Source organism: Lepidochelys olivacea, assembly GCF_965140295.1.
Source record: "Lepidochelys olivacea isolate rLepOli2 genome assembly, chromosome: 1".
NCBI classification, from domain to species: domain Eukaryota; kingdom Metazoa; phylum Chordata; order Testudines; family Cheloniidae; genus Lepidochelys; species Lepidochelys olivacea.
Genome location: NC_140411.1, coordinates 284,178,434 through 284,201,654, shown reverse-complemented (window position 1 = coordinate 284,201,654; position 23,221 = coordinate 284,178,434). Strand labels below are relative to the sequence as shown.

General features: G+C 43.3%; 1 protein-coding gene across 2 annotated transcripts in view; it reads right to left on the bottom strand.

The window, feature by feature from the left end:
* The window catches only part of NAP1L1 (nucleosome assembly protein 1 like 1), a 51,981-nt gene that overhangs the window by 12,152 nt on the left and 16,608 nt on the right, over positions 1-23,221 (bottom strand). Inside the window, exons 2-9 of one of the 2 annotated variants that reach the window (XM_084630124.1) lie at positions 20,584-20,620; positions 19,535-19,623; positions 17,067-17,169; positions 3,935-4,076; positions 3,390-3,470; positions 2,988-3,116; positions 2,360-2,431; positions 1,503-1,642 (exon numbers count right to left, since the gene is read on the bottom strand). In XM_084630124.1, coding sequence (XP_084486250.1) covers positions 1,503-1,642; positions 2,360-2,431; positions 2,988-3,116; positions 3,390-3,470; positions 3,935-4,076; positions 17,067-17,169; positions 19,535-19,623; positions 20,584-20,600 — 773 coding nt within the window. In that variant the 5' untranslated portion in view covers positions 20,601-20,620. The remainder of the gene's footprint in view (positions 1-1,502; positions 1,643-2,359; positions 2,432-2,987; positions 3,117-3,389; positions 3,471-3,934; positions 4,077-17,066; positions 17,170-19,534; positions 19,624-20,583; positions 20,621-23,221) is intronic. The other variant, XM_084630125.1, reaches the window with a different exon arrangement.

The window sequence follows — 23,221 nt, the reverse complement described above, 5'->3', positions numbered from 1 at the left end:
CATAACGCTCATGGGTACTTCATTTTCAGGTGAATTACTCATTCTACTCCCAAAATTCCTTCCAATCAGGAGCTTTTCTCCCCCCCCACCACTTTTCTGGTTGAAAATATTTACATCAGAAATAAAAAAGAAACTGAGGTTACAGAAAGTTATCCTACAGCACTTATTTCCTGCATGAATAATATTTTGGGCCCCTCACATATTACGTTTCACTTTTAAGCCCTGGCATGTGGAAGGATAAGAGCATAGCTCAGTTTTACTCTACAACAAGACTATCACACACTTTTAATTTGCTCAACAGTGTTCAAGACTATGGAAGACAATGCCTATCCCATGAACTTTGTCAACACTGACCAGGTGCCACTTTCCTTCCATGAATCATTGACATGTTGCATGGACAAAGTACTTTTTCAGGAACGATTTGAATAGGGGGTAGTAATTTAGTTGGCACCAACGATGGCGTGAGGGCTTTTCAATTATAAAGGCCACAAAAAAGGTTGAGACATGAGAAAGACAACCAAATATGTTAATACCACTAGGTTGGGGTGGAGGAGAAACAGGAGGAAAATTAGAAGAAGGAAATATAGCTGTGACAGAAGTGTGCCAAGTCTGAAATGGATAAGAATTATTACTTGCTAATAGAATGACTGCCGGCAAAGCTGCACACTCACTTAGATGTGGGCTCATGGTACTTTGTAGACAGTTCCAATGATTACTATGTACACAACCTGCCAAGGACAGACAAGGGACGAACCCCACGCAAGTTCATTTACTTAGTTTCTTTCACTAAGACCCAAAAACTCAGGCAAACAACAAAAATTAAGTCAGTAAATGTTCATTCTTGAAGCACTGATTGCATGGATCTCCATATTTGATGAACATTGCAAGTGATCCTAAACCCAGAAGTTATACGTTTGAGGTGTCTCAATTTAACACTTATTATAAGACTGTCCTCCTGAACTGTGTATTTGCTCTAGAAGATCAATTCAAGGAATGATGCTATATAAAATTTAGAAAGAATAATGGTTCAATCCATTTGAGAAATAAGACATTCAGAGTGTCAACATATTAACTCTATTCATGGGTATAGGGACTAGCTTTTTGCTATTTACACAATTGCAGAGATGTTTGAGGCTGTGATTGTACTAAAGAACTGTCTGGGGCTTCATGTACCCCTCATTTATGACCCTATTGTTCCCCCCACAAAAGTCAACAAGGTTCTGACCATTGTTGCCTAGTACATGGTCTGAAATTTTAGAGCTGATTGGATGCAGCGTTCAAAAGTTATCCCATTTCATGCATAGCCAAACAGAAATCCCAGCAAGTTGAATGTAAGGCCATTGCTTGAAAGTAAGACTAATACTTAATCCTGCCTTGAATGCAGGGGACTGGACTAGATGACCTCTCGAGGTCCCTTCCAGTTCTATGATTTTATGATTGCAAGCTCAGCCAAATATTAAGAGGAGCCATGAGAAGGTGGTTAACTACATATTAACACTTACCCTGTACAACCCATAATTTCTGGTCCATCAAAGGAGAAGGGATCAGAATCATCTGGCTCTGATCTCATTCTGTATGACTTTGTCAACACTTCATTTGTGAAGAAGTCATTTGATTCAAAGTGAAATTCTAACGTGAAACTCTAAAAACAATTACCAAAAGACAGTGTTATTAGCAACTGAGCAACATTTCCTCATCTTTAATTTCAAAAATCATAATGATTAACTCCTAATATCCAAGAATCAGATATCCCAAATCAGTGTACACCCCTTTTCCAGTAATAAAGTGGCTTACTTAATGTCAATTTTGCCCAATATACGAGACTGAAAATTCTAAAACAATTTCTATCCCCAAATTACAATAATTTAAAAAGTTTTCTTAATTTCATACTGGCATCTAGGATTATGATTTTCATCTTCTGCCTCATACCTTTTGAAGTGAGATAAACAGTGATTTGTGTGTTATAATGTAGAACTAAACCTCTGGACTACTACTACTACTACTAAATTTCTTGCAAGCAACATAGGTAATCAGTTCAAGGACATAATTATCAGCAACTACATTTTTGAAATTGTGTCCAAATCTGAAAGAAACTCCTAGCTGCAAATACTGATTATAGCTAGATTTTGTATCTAATTGATTAAACTGTCATAATACAAGAGATGTGTGGTCATTTTATATATGACTGTATTAACAGTACGCTAGTGCCATTTCTCACGAAGAACAGACTAAAAATTCTTCAGAATCCAAAAGGCACCATCAAATATTTGACAGGCACAGACCACCACTATGTCCCCAGTGTCAATTTTAATCTTATCATGCAGAAATAAATACAGTTTGTCTATGATGTTAAGCTTACCATAGGCTGACCAGCTTCTGAGAACTTCACTTTAATATCTTTTAAGTGTTTCAGGATAGGTTCATCATGTTCCTTTAAATAAAAATGATTTTAAATCAATGCATAGCATTTTTCATACAAACAGCATTTGAGTTAAGCTAGTTACAAAATAAAAAAAAGCATTGGGGTGAAAGGGGCACAGGTATATTTAATATTTGTTTTACAGTAGATAAGAACCTGCGATAGGCATTTGAAAATATTGTATACAATTATTTGACCAGCAGAGGGCAATAGTAAAGTAATAAATAGGCACAGTAAATCATTTAAATTATATAAGCATCCTCAATCTTATTCAATCATGAAAGGCAGTTTCTCATCATTTGATATGCAATTCATCACTGAATATGTGAAGACTTGTGTAAGGAATGTAACTGGCAACTAAACAATAAGATGTGTCAAGCTGAACAGGCATGGGAGCATGATACATCATTCCATTGACAAAGCACTTTGAAATGGGATACAAGCCATTTGATCCTACCAGAAGAATACCAAAACACCCAAATCATATCACTATTTCCACAATTTCTAGGAGCAGACCAGTACAAATTTTAAGACTTATGATTACATTTAACTTTAGGTCACCACCTACCTGAACCATATCACTAAGCAAGTCCACGTTCTTAAATACTGTCAGCCAAAACTCAGGAATTCCTTTAGGGTCTTCTTTTTCTTCATCTTTTTTCTCCTCTTCAAGCTTGGCCTTCTCTTTCATTTCCTCCTTGATAAAATAAAAATGTTAAACTTTCTAAAATTTAATAAGAGTTATCACCAGTACCAGATACTCCGGTAAAGCACATGATTTTATGATAAAGTCAGTGCGCCCGTAACTAGAAGTCAAGCTTTGCAGCTACTTTACAGAGCCACAAAAAGCTATTATGGGAATTTCACTGCTGGCATTTTAAATTTTGCTACAGTATTGGGTCTTGCTTAGTGTGTTAAAGCTTGAAATATGCCATCAATTGTTCTCTTCAGATACAGTGGAGATACTCACTGAAATTTCTTCTTCAGCATCTGCTTTCCATTCACATTCTTCTTCTGTAGGTTCATAAATCGCATTGATAATTTCACTTCGCTGGAAAATAAAATCATGAAGTCTTTCAGATTTACTGTATAATTTTATAATAATGAATCTGAACTACGTAATGCCCATAATAAACCACTCCTCCCAGTAAATTGTATGTTTTTGCAATTAGTAAAGTTACTGTAATCCAAGCTCTCCCTTTGGGGAATGCATTCCATTTGCTTCTTGACCTCATCTGACACTCAACAGTAACATTACACTTTACTCCTATCCCCATCAAAAATAACCACCCAGGCCTTGAGACCCTTAATCACACTAGTTACTCTCATGGGTGGTCCTATTGGAATCAATTCACTCAAGAGACTGAGGGGTTCACATCTGGCCCCACATGGAACTGTAACACCATATAGCTACAGATATGCACCACTGATGTTTATTCCCATTGTAATCCTCTCTTTTGGGATTTTAGTTAACTAGAGCTTACAAATAAAGTCATACTAGCACAGAGTTGTTACCTTATCAAACAAAGGTTGATAGAGAGCAGCATACTTTCTTTCCAGCTCATGAACTTCCTCGTAGAACTTTGCTTCTATCTGTGCACACTTAACTTGAAGGTTCTTGAGAGCATTCACCCGTCTCTTAACTACCTTAGGCAAGCTGAAAGTTTCAGTTATACAGTATTATGATTACTATTAACAGAAGTGTTCCATAAAACACACTGACCCCCTTCTCAATCTTCTCAACCCCCTTCACTCCCTGCCCATCCCATAGCCACCTTCCATAGTACAGATTGGTTTTGTTTTATGCTATGTTACAATACTTTTCATACTTAAGCTTTGGACAGAAGAACAGCTGAACACATGACTCACTAAATCATGCTGATTCAGGGTTAATGCAACTCTTAAACTAACCTGAGGCTTCATTAAGGCTGAGGTTTCATTAAAGTATTCCAAAGAACTGAGACAAACATTAAGTTTAATTACATAAGGTTTTGCCTAAAGATTCAAAGCAATAATGCAGGGGTCAGCAACCAATGGCACGCCAGCTCATACCCCGGGCCACTCTTATCCGCCTCCCTACCCCGGGAGCAGGATGAAGAAGCTTGGTTCTGCCAGCTGCTGCTGCAGGGCAGGCAAGCTCCCCCCTCCCCCTGCTGTGCTGCATGCCTGCCCCTCCTCCTCTCCCTCCCTGCCACCAATCGATCAGCTGATGGCCCTTGCGAGGGAGGGGCAGAAGAGGTGGAGATGGGGTCTTGGGGAAGGGGGTGGAATCAAGGCATATCCCCTCCAGCCCCCTGCTATGAGCCGCTCTGGGCAGGGGGCTGAGAGCACCATCATGATCCCAGCCCACACCCCCAGCCCTCTGCCCTGACCCCTGCACTCCCCTCACATACACCCAGCCCTCTGCCCTGACCCCTGCACCCCCCCATGACCCCAGCCCTGACCCCAGCACCCCCACACACATACCCCCCATACCTCGTCCCCTGACTCTTGCACCCCTTCTACTGTGAGCACCAAATAGGAGCTCCTGCACCCTCCCCCCCCACATTCCTACCTGCACCCCTCGCACCAAATGGGAGCTGCCCAGGTAAGCACTCCACACCCAAACCTCCTGCCACAAAGTTGAGCCCCTCCCTCATTTAGCTCTTGGCCAGACCCTACACCCCAACCCCCAGCCTGCTCCTTCACCCCCAGCCCTGTGTTCAGTGCACTCCCACCCTCAGTTCAGTGCAGACAGAGAGGAAGAGAACGGGCTAGAACCAGGGAGAAGGTAGGTACCCACTCTATGTGGGCAGGGCTGGGATCCCAGACTGAGTGGGGCTGGCAGGAGCCGGCGGATGAAACCCCAGACCAGCAGCAGGCTGAGTGGCAGTGGGCTGAGCCGCTCAGCCCCTTGCCGGTCTGGAGTACCGGCTGCCGGCCCCGCTCAGCCTGCTGCCAGCCTAGGTGAACGGAACCCCAGGCTGGCAGCAGGCTGAGCGGGCCGGCGATGTAAGATCAGCATTTTAATTTAATTTTAAATGAAACTTCTTAAATATTTTGAAAACCTTGTTTACTTTACATACGACAATAGTTTAGTTATATAATATATAGACTTATAGAGAAAGACCTAAAATATGTTAACATGTATTATTGGCATGCGAAACCTCAAACTGAAGTGAATAAATGAAGACTAGGCACACCACTTCTGAAAGGTTGCCAACCCCTGCAATAATGTTAGGCTGCTCTCTAAATAGTAGAGTATTCACTGAATTTAAAGTAATTTATCAAATGATTGTCAGGATAGTGTTTTTTCCCCCCTGCAAAGATGGGCCAACGCATCAAGATGACAAGCTTTTTTTCTTATTTCACTGGAGAAAATCAAGTAACATCAGGATTTACATCTGTATGTGAGCCAGTTGAGAGTCAAGAGGCTGGTGCAACATTTCAGAACATATTATATAATATTCCCATGAATTAAAAAGATTTTTCCTAGACAGACCAATGTATTAAGTAAACATGTTGGAAAAGTGTTGAAGTGACCCTGATTATAAAATATACTAATCAGTTGCATCTCCTTAAGCTATTAGCTTTACTTGTAATCAACTGGATGCTCTCCTTACATCTGGGCTCCAATGATGATGCAACATTAAAAGATTAAGGCCCAGAGGCTCAGCTATAGCTAAGGTGGATAAAGTGCAGCTTGTGGGGGAGGTGGGTTGCAAAGCTGGCCTCCGAGTTTCTCCCATCCTGGACTGGCTGTGCACTGGCCCAGTCACCCAGCATTAGGCTACAGCAAGCTCTCTAAATTACACTGGCTAACCGCAATTGGCGGCCCAGGGGCTGGCCAGCAGAATGTACGGTAGGCCTAGCTTTGCCCTCTAAACCGACATAAGAGTGCAGGGTGTCAGAGCCTATATACCACAGGATCCTATTATGGTGCAGTGATCTTCCTGGGGCCACTTGGCTTCATGCCTATGAACCAATGGCAGTGGAGCACAAATTGGCCATGCCACAACCGAGGATCTGAACTCAAGTATTTTATGTAAACTTTATGAAAAAAATGTACATTACTTGAATCGGAGAATGATGGGGTATATTCTTAAGGAAGGTGCTCAATTTGTAAGAATTATACACAGTGATATTTACATGTCTAAGAGTACAAAATTAAATTTTGCCATTTACTCTGTATGGCTATCCAAACTGGGTTAAGGTCTGAGCTAATTAATCTGTGGGAAAGAGCAGTGGTTCTCACCAGCGGGGCCACAGAGCCCCGTGGCTGAAAGCCGCTGCCCTGAGGCCCAGCACTGAAGCTGGAAGCGGCGCAGTGCTAAAGGCAGTAGCCACCCCATCCCCTCAAAGTGGCGAGGGCCTGAAGGCGGCAAACCTCCCTCCACAAACTGGGAGCAGTGGCAGGCTAAAACCGGGATCCCCAGTGCCCACCCCCAAAGCTAGGAGCTGCATTAGGAGTCCCCCCTGTCTATACACAGCCCCATGTTATCCCCTCCCTGCACCCTGAGCGGTTTTCAAACTTTTTGAACTGAGTTTCCCCTTTGAGTTATATTTTTGCGTGCTCCCACAGCCCAGACAGGCTGGGTGGCCTCCTGAGTGAGTGAGAGGGTGGAGGTGGCACTCCGTCCCTGAACCCTGCTGTGTGGAGCTGGCTCAAGCCTTGGCAGCTCTTGCTCCCCCAAAATAGAAGTAAAACTATGCCTATGCCCAAGGACCTACGCTGGCCCAGAACTTCCCACCCCCCCGCACTGCGCCTTGGCGTTTTTATAGCATGTTGAGCGGAGCCTCAGCACGAAAAAGGCTGAGAACCCCCAGGGGGCTTAAAAAAAAAAAAAAGGAGTATTAATTACTCAACACAGGACAAACAAAAAGCAAAAAGTTAAAACCCTTCCATTGCCTTCCTATCACTGACAAAATAGGAATTTCATGCTTGGATATTTAAAAAATATTTTATGAACTTTCACAAAGAGAAAATTTGGAAGACTGTCTACGCAAAAGGAGGGTGTACATAAAATTATTTTACAACAAGATTGAGTGTATTAGCATTTGCCTACTTTATTAAGGAGGTGGGCCACATTGATCAGAACAGACTATAGCAAGATTGCTTTTATTCTTCTTTTCACCTTCAGCTTTAAGAAGGGAGAGATAACTCAAGGCTCTGTTAAGCACTGGATGTGACTAAATTAAGTAATTTGACAACTTAAGTATCTAACACTGCTCTACTCATACTGTATTATTTACAGGTTCTTAGACTCTTGGAACGCTAGCTTACTTTTAAAATGCAAAATCACCACCCTTCCTCACGATCATTCTTAGGGTTAACAGGAACGTACCAGCCATGACTAGTAAGATGTCAATTAACATCAAACAAGTGAGTTTTCCATAAGTCACCAATAATTTAGCATCAGCTTTTGCTAAAGTAGAGATACGCAATATGTAATACCAAACAAACTTATTCATGAAAGTTCAGAAAAAGTTTTTAATCCACCCAATGTGACATTTACATTCAGTTATATTACTTTCATGCTCTCTAAAAGAAATGTTCCAAAATTTCAGGTCAAATTTATCATTAATGCTCCACTGCAATTTTAACTTGAAGGAATGGTACGGTGAAAAATCAAAAGGTTAGTTGTATAAAGATGTTAATAGAAAAATATTAGAAAGACTTGTTGAGACAGCATATGATAAGCACTCATTTGAGGTCACTAGAGTAACATTTTGCAAGAGTCTAAGGACACTGGACAGGTCCTAGCAACTGTACATATAAGCATCAAGAAACAAATAGATACACATCTGTTTCTCTGTATCAGAGGCTGTCAGGCTAATATTGGACACCGAATGCAAATTCAAGCCAGAGTAATTTAATGCAGGTTAACCTATTTTATGGGAGCATCTGGGTTCCTCAGTATAAATCATATACTAACGGACCCTGGACTTCAGGAAAGCAGACTTCGACTCCCTCAGGGAACGGATGGCCAGGATCCCCTGGGGGACTAACTTGAAGGGGAAAAGAGTCCAGGAGAGCTGGCTGTATTTCAAGGAATCCCTGTTGAGGTTACAGGGACAAACCATCCCGATGAGTCGAAAGAATAGTAAATATGGCAGGCGACCAGCTTGGCTTAATGGTGAAATCCTAGCGGATCTTAAACATAAAAAAGAAGCTTACAAGAAGTGGAAGGTTGGACGTATGACCAGGGAAGAGTATAAAAATATTGCTCGGGCATGTAGGAATGATATCAGGAGGGCCAAATCGCACCTGGAGCTGCAGCTAGCCAGAGATGTCAAGAGTAACAAGAAGGGTTTCTTCAGGTATGTTGGCAACAAGAAGAAAGCCAAGGAATGTGTGGGCCCCTTACTGAATGAGGGAGGCAACCTAGTGACAGAGGATGTGGAAAAAGCTAATGTACTCAATGCTTTTTTTGCCTCTGTTTTCACTAACAAGGTCAGCTCCCAGACTGCTGCGCTGGGCATCACAAAATGGGGAAGAGATGGCCAGCCCTCTGTGGAGATAGAGGTGGTTAGGGACTATTTAGAAAAGCTGGACGTGCACAAGTCCATGGGGCCGGACGAGTTGCATCCGAGAGTGCTGAAGGAATTGGCGGCTGTGATTGCAGAGCCACTGGCCATTATCTTTGAAAACTCGTGGCGAACCGGGGAAGTCCCGGATGACTGGAAAAAGGCTAATGTAGTGCCAATCTTTAAAAAAGGGAAGAAGGAGGATCCTGGGAACTACAGGCCAGTCAGCCTCACCTCAGTCCCTGGAAAAATCATGGAGCAGATCCTCAAAGAATCAATCCTGAAGCACTTGCATGAGAAGAAAGTGATCAGGAACAGCCAGCATGGATTCACCAAGGGAAGGTCATGCCTGACTAATCTAATCGCCTTTTATGATGAGATTACTGGTTCTGTGGATGAAGGGAAAGCAGTGGATGTATTGTTTCTTGACTTTAGCAAAGCTTTTGACACGGTCTCCCACAGTATTCTTGTCAGCAAGTTAAGGAAGTATGGGCTGGATGAATGCACTATAAGGTGGGTAGAAAGCTGGCTAGATTGTCGGGCTCAACGGGTAGTGATCAATGGCTCCATGTTTAGTTGGCAGCTGGTATCAAGTGGAGTGCCCCAAGGGTCGGTCCTGGGGCCGGTTTTGTTCAATATCTTCATAAATGATCTGGAGGATAGTGTGGATTGCACTCTCAGCAAATTTGCGGATGATACTAAACTGGGAGGAGTGGTAGATACGCTGGAGGGGAGGGATAGGATACAGAAGGACCTAGACAAATTGGAGGATTGGGCCAAAAGAAATCTGATGAGGTTCAATAAGGATAAGTGCAGGGTCCTGCACTTAGGACGGAAGAACCCAATGCACAGCTACAGACTAGGGACCAAATGGCTAGGCAGCAGTTCTGCGGAAAAGGACCTAGGGGTGACAGTGGACGAGAAGCTGGATATGAGTCAGCAGTGTGCCCTTGTTGCCAAGAAGGCCAATGACATTTTGGGATGTATAAGTAGGGGCATAGCGAGCAGATCGAGGGATGTGATCGTTCCCCTCTATTCGACATTGGTGAGGCCTCATCTGGAGTACTGTGTCCAGTTTTGGGCCCCACACTTCAAGAAGGATGTGGATAAATTGGAGAGAGTCCAGCGAAGGGCAACAAAAATGATTAGGGGACTGGAACACATGAGTTATGAGGAGAGGCTGAGGGAGCTGGGATTGTTTAGCCTGCAGAAGAGAAGAATGAGGGGGGATTTGATAGCTGCTTTCAACTACCTGAAAGGGGGTTCCAAAGAGGATGGCTCTAGACTGTTCTCAATGGTAGCAGATGACAGAACAAGGAGTAATGGTCTCAAGTTGCAGTGGGGGAGGTTTAGATTGGATATTAGGAAAAACTTTTTCACTAAAAGGGTGGTGAAACACTGGAATGCGTTACCTAGAGAGGTGGTAGAATCTCCTTCCTTAGAGGTTTTTAAGGTCAGGCTTGACAAAGCCCCGGCTGGGATGATTTAACTGGGAATTGGTCCTGCTTCGAGCAGGGGGTTGAACTAGATGACCTTCTGGGGTCCCTTCCAACCCTGATATTCTATGATATTGGATATAAAAACAAAATGCAGAACTGCTAGTGCAACTCATTTCAAACTTCAGTTGAGATTTATATATCCATTATCTTTACATGCCTTGTCTTTTCACACAGGAAGTGTCACCTATAAGTAGTTTTATAAAAGGTAGAATATTATGCAATAGCTCCAAAGAAAGACAACAGGTCCAAAAGAATCAAAGCTGAAGGAACAAACAGATACAAGATGATACCCAGTTAGCATTTGGTCCTCTGAATGCAAGCCAATTTAATGAATGTATGGTCAAATGACAAGCAGGGTGAGTCTCCTCAGGAGGTTTGTCTGACCTACAGAAAAACTTCAGATCAGCTTGTAGAGTCAAGCTTCATTAGAATTAGTATAAACATGGACAGAGGAGCAACTGACTGGTTGCAACCGAACTAGTACTACCTAGACTTGGCTAAATAGAATGCTTTTCCATCAGAAAATGCCAATTTGTCAAAATCCAAACATTCCACAGGAATGTATTGATTTCAACTGAATTCCAACAGAACTTCCAATGGAAGTTTGCTTGGTTTCCTGCCAGCTTGCTTAGCTCCTCAGCAGCCTAGACTTCCAGCAGGCTGCCTCTGAGTTGGGGCTCCCAGAAGCCCAGAGATGCCTATAGTCTCAAACATTCTGAAAAGGTTGAAACAAAATGTTTCCACTTTTTCAAAACAGAATTTTGAAATTCTTGTTCTTTGCAGAAATTTTCAAAATTGTTCTTCCCAGTTTTGAATGGAGGGGATTTTTGAAGTTCCCCGTGGACAAGGTATTCCCATTTCAGGCAAGGCCTTATAAAAAAGAATTTAGACGAATTTGTAGCCTGCTTACAAAAAATAACCATTTGGAGTGTCCACGGCACCCACCAGCCCTTTAGAGGAAATCAAATTTAAACATTTGAAAAGGACTTTGCAAGCTTCACCTGCTTATCCTCATTCCTGATAGATTATACTGAGCATACATGGACAGAGGAGTTAACAGGATGTTAGCCTTAAGTTCACCACCAGCTGGACACCACAAGGGGATAAACAGTAGTCGTTTAAACAAGACCCACCAACCAGTGGCAACTTGAGACTCACCTTGGGCAGACATCTGGAAAAGTTTGGGAGGAATACTGCTAAAATCTGTCAGTCAGGATTTTGGAGGGTTACATTTTTGGGGTAGGAGAGGGAGAATAATCAAAGTATTTCTGGAAAAATTTTTTAGACCTGAATGCTTGAAGGGGGGGACATTTTAGGGGACAGAGTTAGGGGTTGCACTGGATAATAGGGATGGGTGGTGCAAGGGAGGTGAGAAGGCTTGGGGGGACTAAGACACTGGGAAGAGGACATGGGGGTAAGTGGCAGGGGCACCTGTCAGCACCACATTCTCCCCTTCTGTATGTCAGGATTGGGGGTCAGATCCTCTCCCTGCCCCCTCCCCCCCATATGTGAGCTAGGATCTAGGGGTCAGTTCCCCCCAGTAGTGTCTAAGCCCCACACTCTGCCTCCATGTGTGTCAGAATCTGGGAGGCTGCTCATCTATGGCGCTCTAACCCCCTCCAACATCCCATGTGAGCCAGTTTCTGGGAGGGCTTGCTTTTCTGGGGTCTGAACCCCTTCCTCTACTCCTGTGAGAACCAGTATCTGTAGAGGTCTGCCCCCTTGCCTCCCATATAAACCAGGTTTCAGGGCTTGCCCTTTATGGGGAAGTCTGAACCCTTCTCCGTTACACCCCTGTGAGCAAGAATCTGGAAAAACCCTGCTCCTCTGGGTGAAGAGCTTAGAACAGGCATGCTCGGAGCATGCAAAGAACATACTGCTGAGACTGGAGTGAAGAGCTGAGAACTGGTCTGTTTGACACACATCAGAAACTCTCCTGCACCGGGGAGAGTGGAGGAAGGGAACACCTAATGACATGACTGGAGCAGTGGCTCAGGTTATGTCTACACTATGTCTCACAGCAGCACAGCTATACCGCTGCAGCTCCACTGCTGTAAGGTCTCCTGCATAGGTGCTCTATGCTGGTGGGAGAGAGCTCTCCCACCAGCATAATTAAACCATACCCAACGATCAGCAGTAGCTATGTTGGCAGAAGATGCTCTGCCCCCGACATAGCACTGTCCACACTGGCACTTTTGTCAGTGAACTTTATGTTGGTCAGGGGTGTGTTTTTTCACACCCCGATCAACAAGTTTTGCCAACAAAAACGCTAGTGTAGACAAAGCCTCAGAGTTATTGTTTCAATCTGTACTCCTCTCCACTGGGTATTCTTTCATCTGAGAACATCTCATTGCGATTAATCACTTAACATGTCGCGGAGCCTGTAACTTTGAAGTCTGAGATCCACCCAGGGCAGAAGTGTAAGATTTAACTGTAAACATTTTGGAGGGGGAGAGGGGAAAAGAGGAAGGAAGAAGGAGGAGAGGATTTGCCTTTCCCCCCCCTCTTTTTAAAATTTATTGCGGAGAAATGCAATCTGAGTACAGCAGAATATTCAGAAGGTACTAAAACTATTTTTGAGAATGAGATAAATTAGACAAGTAAATGATCATTGGAAGGGATGGGGTGATTAGTGTGGTAACAGGGGGTTGGGTCTGCAGCAAGGGATTATGGGGAAGGGGCTAAGTAGGAATGGAAGATAGGAGGCTGGAGAATATGAAGGGTAGCAAAGAGAGTTGGGGGTTCAGAGTTGGAGGGGCCTGTCAGCACTGAACTCTCCCTTGTGTGTGCATGCTGGGATCTAGGAAGCCTTAACATCTCTGCAAGGACCCGAGATCCTCTGCCCACTACGTATTCCAGGATATGGGAGATCCTGCTCCTCTTGCAGTGTCTGAGCCCCTCTCCCTGCCCTTCCTTGTGAGATGGGATTTGGGGGGGAGGGGGCAAAGAGAAGAGGGGGAAATGAAGGCAATGCAAATTTAAATATCTGAAATCCATAAAATAACTAGTTAAGGTATGTATCAGCCCTGTGTGAGGTGGGAGGAGTAGGGGACAGTTGGCCAGAGTGTTTGGGAGAAGGGCAGACCGAGCAGACCTGGGACATGCCTGGGGAAGTCTGACAGAAGCAGGGAGAGGAGTGCTAAAGAAGGTGGGTAGTGGGAGTGAGGGGCCAAGTTCAGTATGCCGCTCAGGCTACCTAATAACCACAGCAGCATATGGCCCTCCAGTAAGCTTTTGCCGTGATGTATACGCAGTGGCATAGGTCTGGAGACAGCAAGGAGTAACTTCTTACAAGTTAATGGCTTCTACAGTGCCAGCTAATAGCATAATGGGATGGGAAGGAGAGGGGGAGCTGGAAACAAGGAGGGTGTAGAGAAGAATACCAATCTTTTCAACGCTTTGAGGTCTGGTCTACATTAATTCATACCCTATAGCAACATAGTTATACCATCGAAAGCCACTGCATAGACAGCACTGTTATCGGGAGCTCCCACTGACATAATCCACCTCCGAGAGGTGGTAGCTAACTACATAGAGCACATGCGCGCTCTCTCTCTCTCTCTCTCTGTCATCAGCTTATACTCCTGGGGGAATTCTATGTCACTGCACGTGCACAGAATTCGTGGCCCCTGCAGACTGCTTCCCTGCAGAAAAATGACAGAGAAGCAAAGGGAAGCTGCAAAAGAAGTCACGCACCACTCCCTAGCAGCGCCCGTACATTGTTTCAGGCACCTGAAGCAGCCGGCAGAGAGGTAAATCATGGTGGAGCTGGGGACACCCTAGCCAGTGGCTCCAACCCTGAGCTGGGATTAGCTGAGAGTCCCATCAGGGCTGGAGGCCGGAGAGGACAGGACATACCCTTCCCCTCCAAGGAGTGGCTGGGGCTATGTCAGACCTCCCACAGCTGCAGGAAGCTCAGTATCCTCCCCATCTTCCTAGCCCCATCAGTCCTCAGCTGTAGTGGGACGGGTCACTGTAAGGGGAGCTGCTCCCCCATCCACCCAACACCTGTGTATCCATACCTCCTATACCCAGAGACCCCTGCCAAGCCTCACCTGGTACATCCAGAACCCCACCCCACTGAACATCAACCCCTGCTTCTTGACCCCCACCCCTGCACCCAGAGGCCACCCCCCCACTGAGCTCCCCGCATTCAAACCCCCATCTTGATGCCCCCCCACACCACTGAGCCCCCACATCCAGACCCCCATGCCACTGACCCCCAACTACCTGCACCCAGACCTTCCCCCATGAAGCCCCACTCCCCCAGCACCCAGACCCTCCTGCTGAGACCCCCACACCCAGACCCCTCTGCTGAGCCCCAACCACCTTCACCTGGACCTCCCCAACAAGCCTCTGTACATCCAGATCTGCCCCACACTGAGCTGCCTGTACCCAGATTGTCCCACACAGAATCCTCTCAGCCCATACCTGAATCCCCCCCACACTGAGCCCCTCCACCCTTGGATCCTGCCTGCCCGAGCCTGCCTGTCCCACACCTCGTGCACCTGGCGCAGATGGACAGGGTCCCAGGGTGTTTCTGGGGCAGGCCCAGGCCTTGTGCTGTGTCAGGGTCAGGTGCAGCCTCACTACTGAGTCTGTGTCCTAGGGATGCGAGGTGTGGGGGCTGCAGGGTGATCTCCCCCCTTTCTGCAGCCAGTGGCCTGTGCTCCCCACTGCCATGCTGGAGCTCCTGCATTTATTTATTGACAAATAAAACTTGCAGAATTTTAAAATATTGTGTCAGAATTTAATTTTTTAGCACAGAATGCCCTCACGAGTACTTGGAGCATTTTAATTAAAGTGCTACATCAACTGTATGCTGATGCAGCATTATAATTGTAGATTTGCCCTAAATTACTGTAACAACCAAGTAATAAGACTGTCAAGGTTTTGGGACATAGACCATGGATGAGATTTCTCACACTAGCCCTGTCCGCAACTACGCATTGCAAACATTTCAATGCACAACTATTATCCCCACAAAATATCCTGGAGCGGGGAGGAACACTGAGGAAATCACATCATAACCATTTGGCCTAGTGAAAATATTGACTGGGACTAGTCCTAGCTTTGTCACTGGCCTACTCGGTGACTGTGGGCAAGTCATTTCACCTCTGTGTCTCAGTTTCCCATCTGTAAAAAATGGAGATACTGATGTAAGTTCTTTGAGATCTACTGATGAAAAGCACTATATAAAGCTAGGCCTTTGATTATTACATAGCTACAGTACCTTATCAACTGCAAACCTAGGTAAAACTACAACTACCCAAAGGGCCACTAACAAACATTTTTTGGTTTAAAAAAAAAACAAACTAGGATATTAAGTGGCAAAAAAAAAAAAACCCATGAACCCAGAGTTAAGGTTGCCTGGTGGTAGCTCAGGCCCTTCTAGAAGAAGTTCAGAAAAACTCAACTTCTGAAAAACAAGAAATACAGAATTAAGGTAAACAATGCAACTTTAACTGTGCCCATATCAGAAACACTCCTGCACTGGGTACGGGGTGGGTGGGAGGGAAGGGACCACCTACTGACATGACTGGAACAATGCCCCATAATGCCCATAACACACACATACCTGCACTCTGCCTTGTCACTGTAATGAATAGATGTTACTTGCCCTTGCCCTACACTCAAACTCAGACTACTCCCCAGACAGAATACCATGCTTTAACAACCACTTCATATCCTTCCACAACCCATTGACACCTGCACATACCACCCAAACCCCATCGTTATATCCACCAGCTCCTCTCATATCCCATCTGATGGCAACACCCATGGCAAGAAGACCCTAGAGCTCTGCTACTGACACAACCAACCAAATTCTGTATTGAAGTGATGCAGAGTACAACCTCAAGGTACATGTGTATCTTTCCTTTGACAATATACATGGGGGAGCGGGGGATGGACACAGATCCAGTTCTCCTCATATCACAACTTATTCTTCCACCCTTCAATATAGCTATACTTAACAGTGAATTTAGATGTAGTCCATGCAGATAATTCCCAGGGGACTATTGTCAGCTCCAGGTGGCAGAGTTAAGGCTGTGCAAGCATTTACCTTAACTCTTATTTCCTGGCTTTCTGAAATTTATTTTGCTGAACTTGACATTCTGGAAGTGCATGAGCTATCAGCTGGGCAAACTTAACTCTGCATTAATGAAGTTTTATGCCATTTAATCATTCTAAAAGTTTTTTCTGATCATATTGTAACAAAGATATCAGGAAACAACACAGCAACCATATTACAGGAACAGATCCATGCTTTTAAAAAAAAATAGCTCTAATTATTTCAGTAATAAATGCTACAAGACTGCAAGCAACCTCAAACAATTAAACTTAAACTTAAGTTAAGCTTAAATGTACCTCTGCAAGTCACTTTAACAGGTCAGCTCTACTTTAAGCTCTTTACCAAGCTTCCCAACTTCCCTTCCTCAAATTAAAAATACATAAAAGAACTCAGTTCCTGCTCTCTTCTAAAGGTCAGGTTCTCAGATATATTTGGCCCCAGCAGGTAATTTAGGACGTATTAATTATTTGTCTCAAAGCGAAGAGACTGAGTGTTGTGAACACTTCCACAGAGAACAAGATTATAAAAACAGACAGACACTTAACTACTGAATGAGAACAAGTTGTACCTTTCTATATATCCTGTAGATGTTCCTACCAGACCATCAAGTCTTTCCTGAAGGGCTGCAAGAATCTGAGGATTTTGCATCATCTGCACAGTCAGCTGCCGAGCTAAGTAAAACCAAGAAGAGGAGAGGTTTTGCAAATGCATTATGCTAAATCTTGTAGCCAACCTGGAAATAAACTTATTTTAGTATCTTATTAAAAATGTTAGTGAAGATCCATCTTATGCTGATCATTTTGAAAGACAGCTGAGCATTTGGAAAATCTAAAAGTTGACCATTTTAGAAAAAGGAAGACAAAGCTCTGAGATTCTTATTTTATGAAAAGTTGACCCAGTCATTAGAAGTTCTTGCTGAAAACACAGGTTTACAAGGGGTCACCAAAAATGTTTGTCTTTAAAAAAGCATTTTTTGTCTAACATTTCAAATGAAATGATAAAAAGAAATGCAAGATACTGAGATTTGTACTTTTTGCTTTGGGCAGAGGCAGGGACTGTGCAATAAGTCAATATTCTTCCAAAAAAACAACAGTTTCTGTACAACTATCAAAACTCTAATTGGATTCAGTTAGCTGCCCTACAAGCCTCTAATTTAGACAAGATTTCACTGAAAAATACTAGTGAAAATAAGGCATAAGTGACTTAGTAAGCAGAAAAATTTAATGTGCAGTTGGAACAAGCGGTCATACCAGACCAGACCAGCGATTCATCTAATCGCATATTTTATAGCTTAAAAAATAAAATAAGAGTAACTTCGCCAGTGGAGACCCTTCTTCCTAACCTCCATCATACCTTGAATCAGGGAAGTTTATATCCTATACAATTTGTCTTGTCAAATGTAATTGTAAGTGTTCTCATTATCCATATTAATATTCATCTTTTAACTCTTACCAAGCTCTTGGCCTCAATGTCCTGTGGCAATGAATTCCACATATTTATTATTCCAAAATGCGCAAGATTTCCCTTTTACCTACCTACACCCCTCCTATTTTTGTGCTCTAAATTAAACAAAGTCTCAATCTTTTTAATCTCCCCCAGAAGTGAACACAATACTTCAGATGAGGTCGTACTATCTTTGCATGAAATTGCAAATTATTTTCTGTCCAATACTTAATGCATTCTAAAATTGTTCACTGTTTTGACTGCATTTATATATTGAGCAGAGATTTTCAGAGAGCTATGCACAACAGCAGTTCAGTCCCTTTCTTGAGTGATTGCAATTTAGATGCCAGTAACATGCAGAAGTAGTTCAAGTTACTTCTCCAAAGGGGATTACCCTGCATTTGTCAACAATGACTGGTTTGCCATTGAACTGTTCATTCAGACAACTTTCTTAGATCTTTCTAGTTCTTCCATCTTCTCTAGACTTAAAATATATGTAATTGAAACATATGCAATTTTATCACATTAATATATTAAACACCAGTTCTAGTACAGTATTTTAGGGCACTCAACTGACAGTCTTTTACCATGTTGAAAAGTGATCATTTATTCCTACTCTTAAAACTTTTTAATCCCTGAGAGAACTTCCAACTCTCATCCAAGACTACTTGGTTTCCTTAATAGTATTCAGTGAAAAACTTTCCAACAGGCTCTTGAAATTCCAAATAAATTATATCAAACAGGTCTTTTACACTCACTATTTTGTTTACATGGAAAGTCCAATAGGATGAGAAAAGCATAATTTTATTCTATTGTAGTTCTGCTGGCCAGTCCTTAGGATATATTCATCTGGGTATTTTAGAACTTCAATTATTTCAGCCAAGTTTGCCTAGTACTGAACTTCCCTGCAACATATGCTACCCCAGTCTTCAGCTATAATAGCTGATTTTTACTTTGAATTGTGTATCATGCAAATGTACTACTAACTAGATCAAAGAATATCAGAGTTGGAAGGGATCTCAGGAGGTCACCTAGTCCAACCCCCTGCTCAAAGCAGGACCAGTCCCCAATGTTTGCCCCAGATCCCTAAATGGCCCCCTCAAGGATTGAACTCACAATCCTGGGTTTAGCAGGCCAATGCTCAAACCACTGAGCTATCCCTCCCTCCCAATATAGATATAAATGGGTATGCTGGGTTTCTAATTTTTTTTTTTTGGACCAATTTTAGGTATTTGTGGGTTTCTAATAATAGTGACTGAATCGTTTTGAAGCTGAATGGTTGTCTATGAAATTAAGCTAAGTGAGCAGTAAAGTTCATTTGAAAGTACTGACAGAAGCACTGACTGGTCAATGACTGGTTCACAGGGATAACGTTTCGTGAACTGCTGCTGTTCATGATTAAAAAAGAATAAGCAGACAAGCATGAAGTGAATGATCATTAAAAATCCCTTTGAATGAGCAATACTCTTCGGGTTTCAGAATTTAAAAAGCATTAAAAAAAAAATCATGTTTTATCATCATTTGCATTCAGTTTAAATTGAGACGTGAAATCCCTTTAGCATTTCTTTCGATTTAAATATGTTACAGTGTTACCTTTACTGTTCGCATCCTCGCCAGTTTCTTCTTCTTCCACCTCTTCAACATCTTCCATATCCTGTTGGTCAAGTTCAGCCTGTTCTTTGCTAGTAGAAACATTCAATTCAAGAGTTGAGGGTTTGTTTTGTTTTTTTCTTTTAAGCTAAAGGACTTATTTACCAATACAACTTGTCCTGAAAAAGCTGCAGTTACAGATATTGTATTAGTTCCCAGTGTGACAACTAAACTGATGTATTCTGTTTTGTGGTTAAGTATTTGATTTTTTTTTTTAAACTTTTGTAACTTCTTTCCACTGGTAAATTTGACCAAAATAGTAAAATTCAAATTAGAAACTTTCCACAACAACAATTTCACTTTTACTATCCTAATGAACAAATAATAAATTTAGTGGTTTGCATACAAGACTAGGAATCAAGAATCAGAGTTCTAATCCTATCCTGGGGAGAAATGCCCTCTGAACTTGGTCAAATCATTTAAACCTCTACCTCTGTCCCAGCATTTCTCCCTCTGTAAAACGAGACTAACGCCACAGCACTATTAAATCACTGAAACTGTTTTGTACCCAATGACATAAGTTTCACCCGTATCCTGTTTAAAGTAAGATTTTGCAACACTTTAAATCTACAATATCACTTTTGTAGTATGTTTAGTAACTGACAATATGTTTGGAGGAAGCAGACTGACTACATTTTGGCTTAGAACCACTGACAAAAAGAGACAGGGAAAAGAAATGTAATGTTTAACATGACAGTGGAACAGGTGATACTGCTAGTTTTAGTAATTTAGTACATTAGTTGAATTTTATTTTGTAGTTAACTAGAACATTGTTAGTTTACATTTTGCTTAATAGCTACTGCAGTTAAAATCCTAAGTGAGCACATAATAAAACGAACATGAATCCGTTTGCATATTTGCTCATTTTACACCAACCTAATATATACACCTTAAAGAGAAAAAGTTACTTAGAGATCACAGCAAGTACAGGATTAATAAATACATGGTGAGACAGTTTTAGTCAAAGTCAATGTCCAAAAGAGTATACTTACTTGTCAATGTCTGCCATGTTCTCAGACCTCAGACAGCCTTAAAAAACCCCAAAAACATTAGTGTTAGATTTTATGTACAGAGACTATGTACACCAAATACATATATTAAAAATGAAGTTTAGGAACTGCATAAGACATACTATCATAGTTTTCAAAGCTTATCAGTAGTTTACAAAATAGTTACTATGCTGACGTCACAGAAGTACCCATTTCTTAGGAGTGCACATTGCACGGATTCACAATAGACTGGCAGGGACTTCAAGCTACCAACTCCAGCTCCCTGTGCTATGACAGGCCTTGTCTACACTAAGGCCTTTTCTACACTACGAAATTAGGTTGATTTTATAGAAATTGATTTTTAGAAACCGATTTTATACAGTTGATTGCGTATGTCCACACTAAGCGCATTAAGTCGGTGGAGTGCGTCCTCACTACTGTGGCTAGCATCAATTTACAGAGCGGTGCATTGTGGGTAGCTTTCCCTCAGTTCCCGCAGTCTTTGCTGCCCATTGGAATTATGGGTTAAGCTCCCAATGCCTGATAGGGCAAAAACATTGTCGCAGGTGGTTTTGGGTACATGTCGAATCCCTCCCTCCCTCCTTCCGTGAAAGCAAAGGCAGACAATTGTTTCATGCCTTTTTTCCTGGGTTACCAGTGCAGACACCATACGACACACAGCAAGCATGGAGCCCACTCAGCTCACCGTCACCGTACGTCTCCTGGGTCCCGCTGGCAGATGCGGTACTGCATTGCTACACAGCAGCAGCTCCTTGCCTTCACGGCAGATGGTGCAGTAGGACCGATAGCCATCGTACATCTCCTGGGTGCTCTTGGCAGACCTCGGTGAGGTCAACCAGGGGCCCCTGGACAAACATGGCTATCCTCCTCTTAGAGCACTGAATGGGAGTCAGAAACTCCAGGTCATTCTCTTCTTTAAGTTTTGTCTCATGGAGATTCAATGCTGCTTGGAATATCATGCAAGCTGGAGGCTTCTGCCTCAGGCTGCTCTCCCAGCCGGCAGCACTGTACGGTTGCACCTACCCCAGCCTACCCCTTGCTCACATTGCTCATGAAGCCTGGGCAGTAGTAAGGAGCAGTCCAACTATATGCTGAGCAAGTGCAGAATGGTGGTAGAATGTGCCTTTGGACATTTAAAAGCTCACTAGCACTGTTCGCTGACTAGGTCAGACCTCAGCACAACCAACATTCCCACTGTTATTGCTACTTGCTGTGTGCTCCATAATATCTGTGAGAGTAAGGGGGAGACATTTATGGCAGGGTGGGAAGTTGAGGCAAATCGCCTGGCGTCCGATTTTGAGCAGCCAGACACCAGGGCAATTAGAAGAGCACAGCTAGGCACGCTGCGCATCAGAGAGGCTTTGAAAACTAGTTTCATGACTGGCCAGGCTATAGTGTGACAGTTGTGTGTGTTTCTCCTTGCTGCAAACTTGCCCCCTTTGTTTATTTTAATTTCCCGTAAACTAACCGCCATCCCCCTTCGAAATAAAGTAACTACTGTCTTGAAACCAGGCATTTTTATTTTTTTTTAAATTAATAGAGATAACGGACAAGGTAGCCCGGGTGGGGTGGGGTGGGGTGGGGGGAGGAAGGAAGGACAAGGCCACATTGCTTATTGTAGCCACACTAAAAATCAAAGCTGTTTGAATGACAGCCTTCTGTTGCTTGGGCCATCCTCTGGAGTGGAGTGGCTGGGTGCCTGGAGCCTTCCCCCCCACCTCCCCCGGCGTTCTTGGGCATCTGGGTGAGGTGGATTTGGAACATGGGGTGGAGGGTAGGCGGTTATACAGCGGATGAAGCGGGGGTCTGTGCTCGTTAGCTTTCCCGCAGCTCCAACAGACACTTCATCGTGTCAGTTTCCTCCCCCATTAGCCTCAGCATCGCGTCCTGCCTCCGCTCTTCGCACTCACTAATTCTTTCCTGGTCTCTGCCACTGAATGCCTCCATGCATTAAGCTGTACCCTATTAGTGCGGGAGGACTGTATCAGCTCGGAAAACATGTAACTGCGAGTACATTTTTTCCCGCCTTCTAATCTGCGATAAAATCAGGGACAGAGATGATAGGGGGAGTGTAGAAACATTCTATGCTCTACGATTCTGCGGGGGGGACTGTATGGTCATCTGTGCTGCTGAGTTCGCTACACTGAACAAACAGGAAATGAAATTCAAAAATTTGTGGGGCTTTTCCTGTCTACCTGGCTAGTGGATTGGAGTTCAAAGTGCTGTCCAAGGCAGTCACAATGGAGCACTCTGGGATAGCTCCTGGAGGCCAATCCTGTCGATTTGCACCCGCACTACCCCAAATTCGACCCAGCAAGGTCGATTTTAGCACTACTCCCCTCGTCGGGGAGGGGTACAGAAGTCAATTTTAAGAACTCTTTAGGTCAATGGAACAGGGTTGGTTGAGTGGACCCAGTCATTTTTAAATTGACCTAACACAGCTAAATTCGACCTAACCCAAAGTGTAGACCAGGCCTAAGCCAAGATCACCCTTGACAGGTGTTTGTCCAACCTGTTCTTAACCTCCAGTGATGGGGATTTCCCTGCCTCCCTTGGAAGACTATTTTAGTCTTTCATTACCTTTTAGACAGTTTTTCCTAATATTAACCTAAATCTTCCT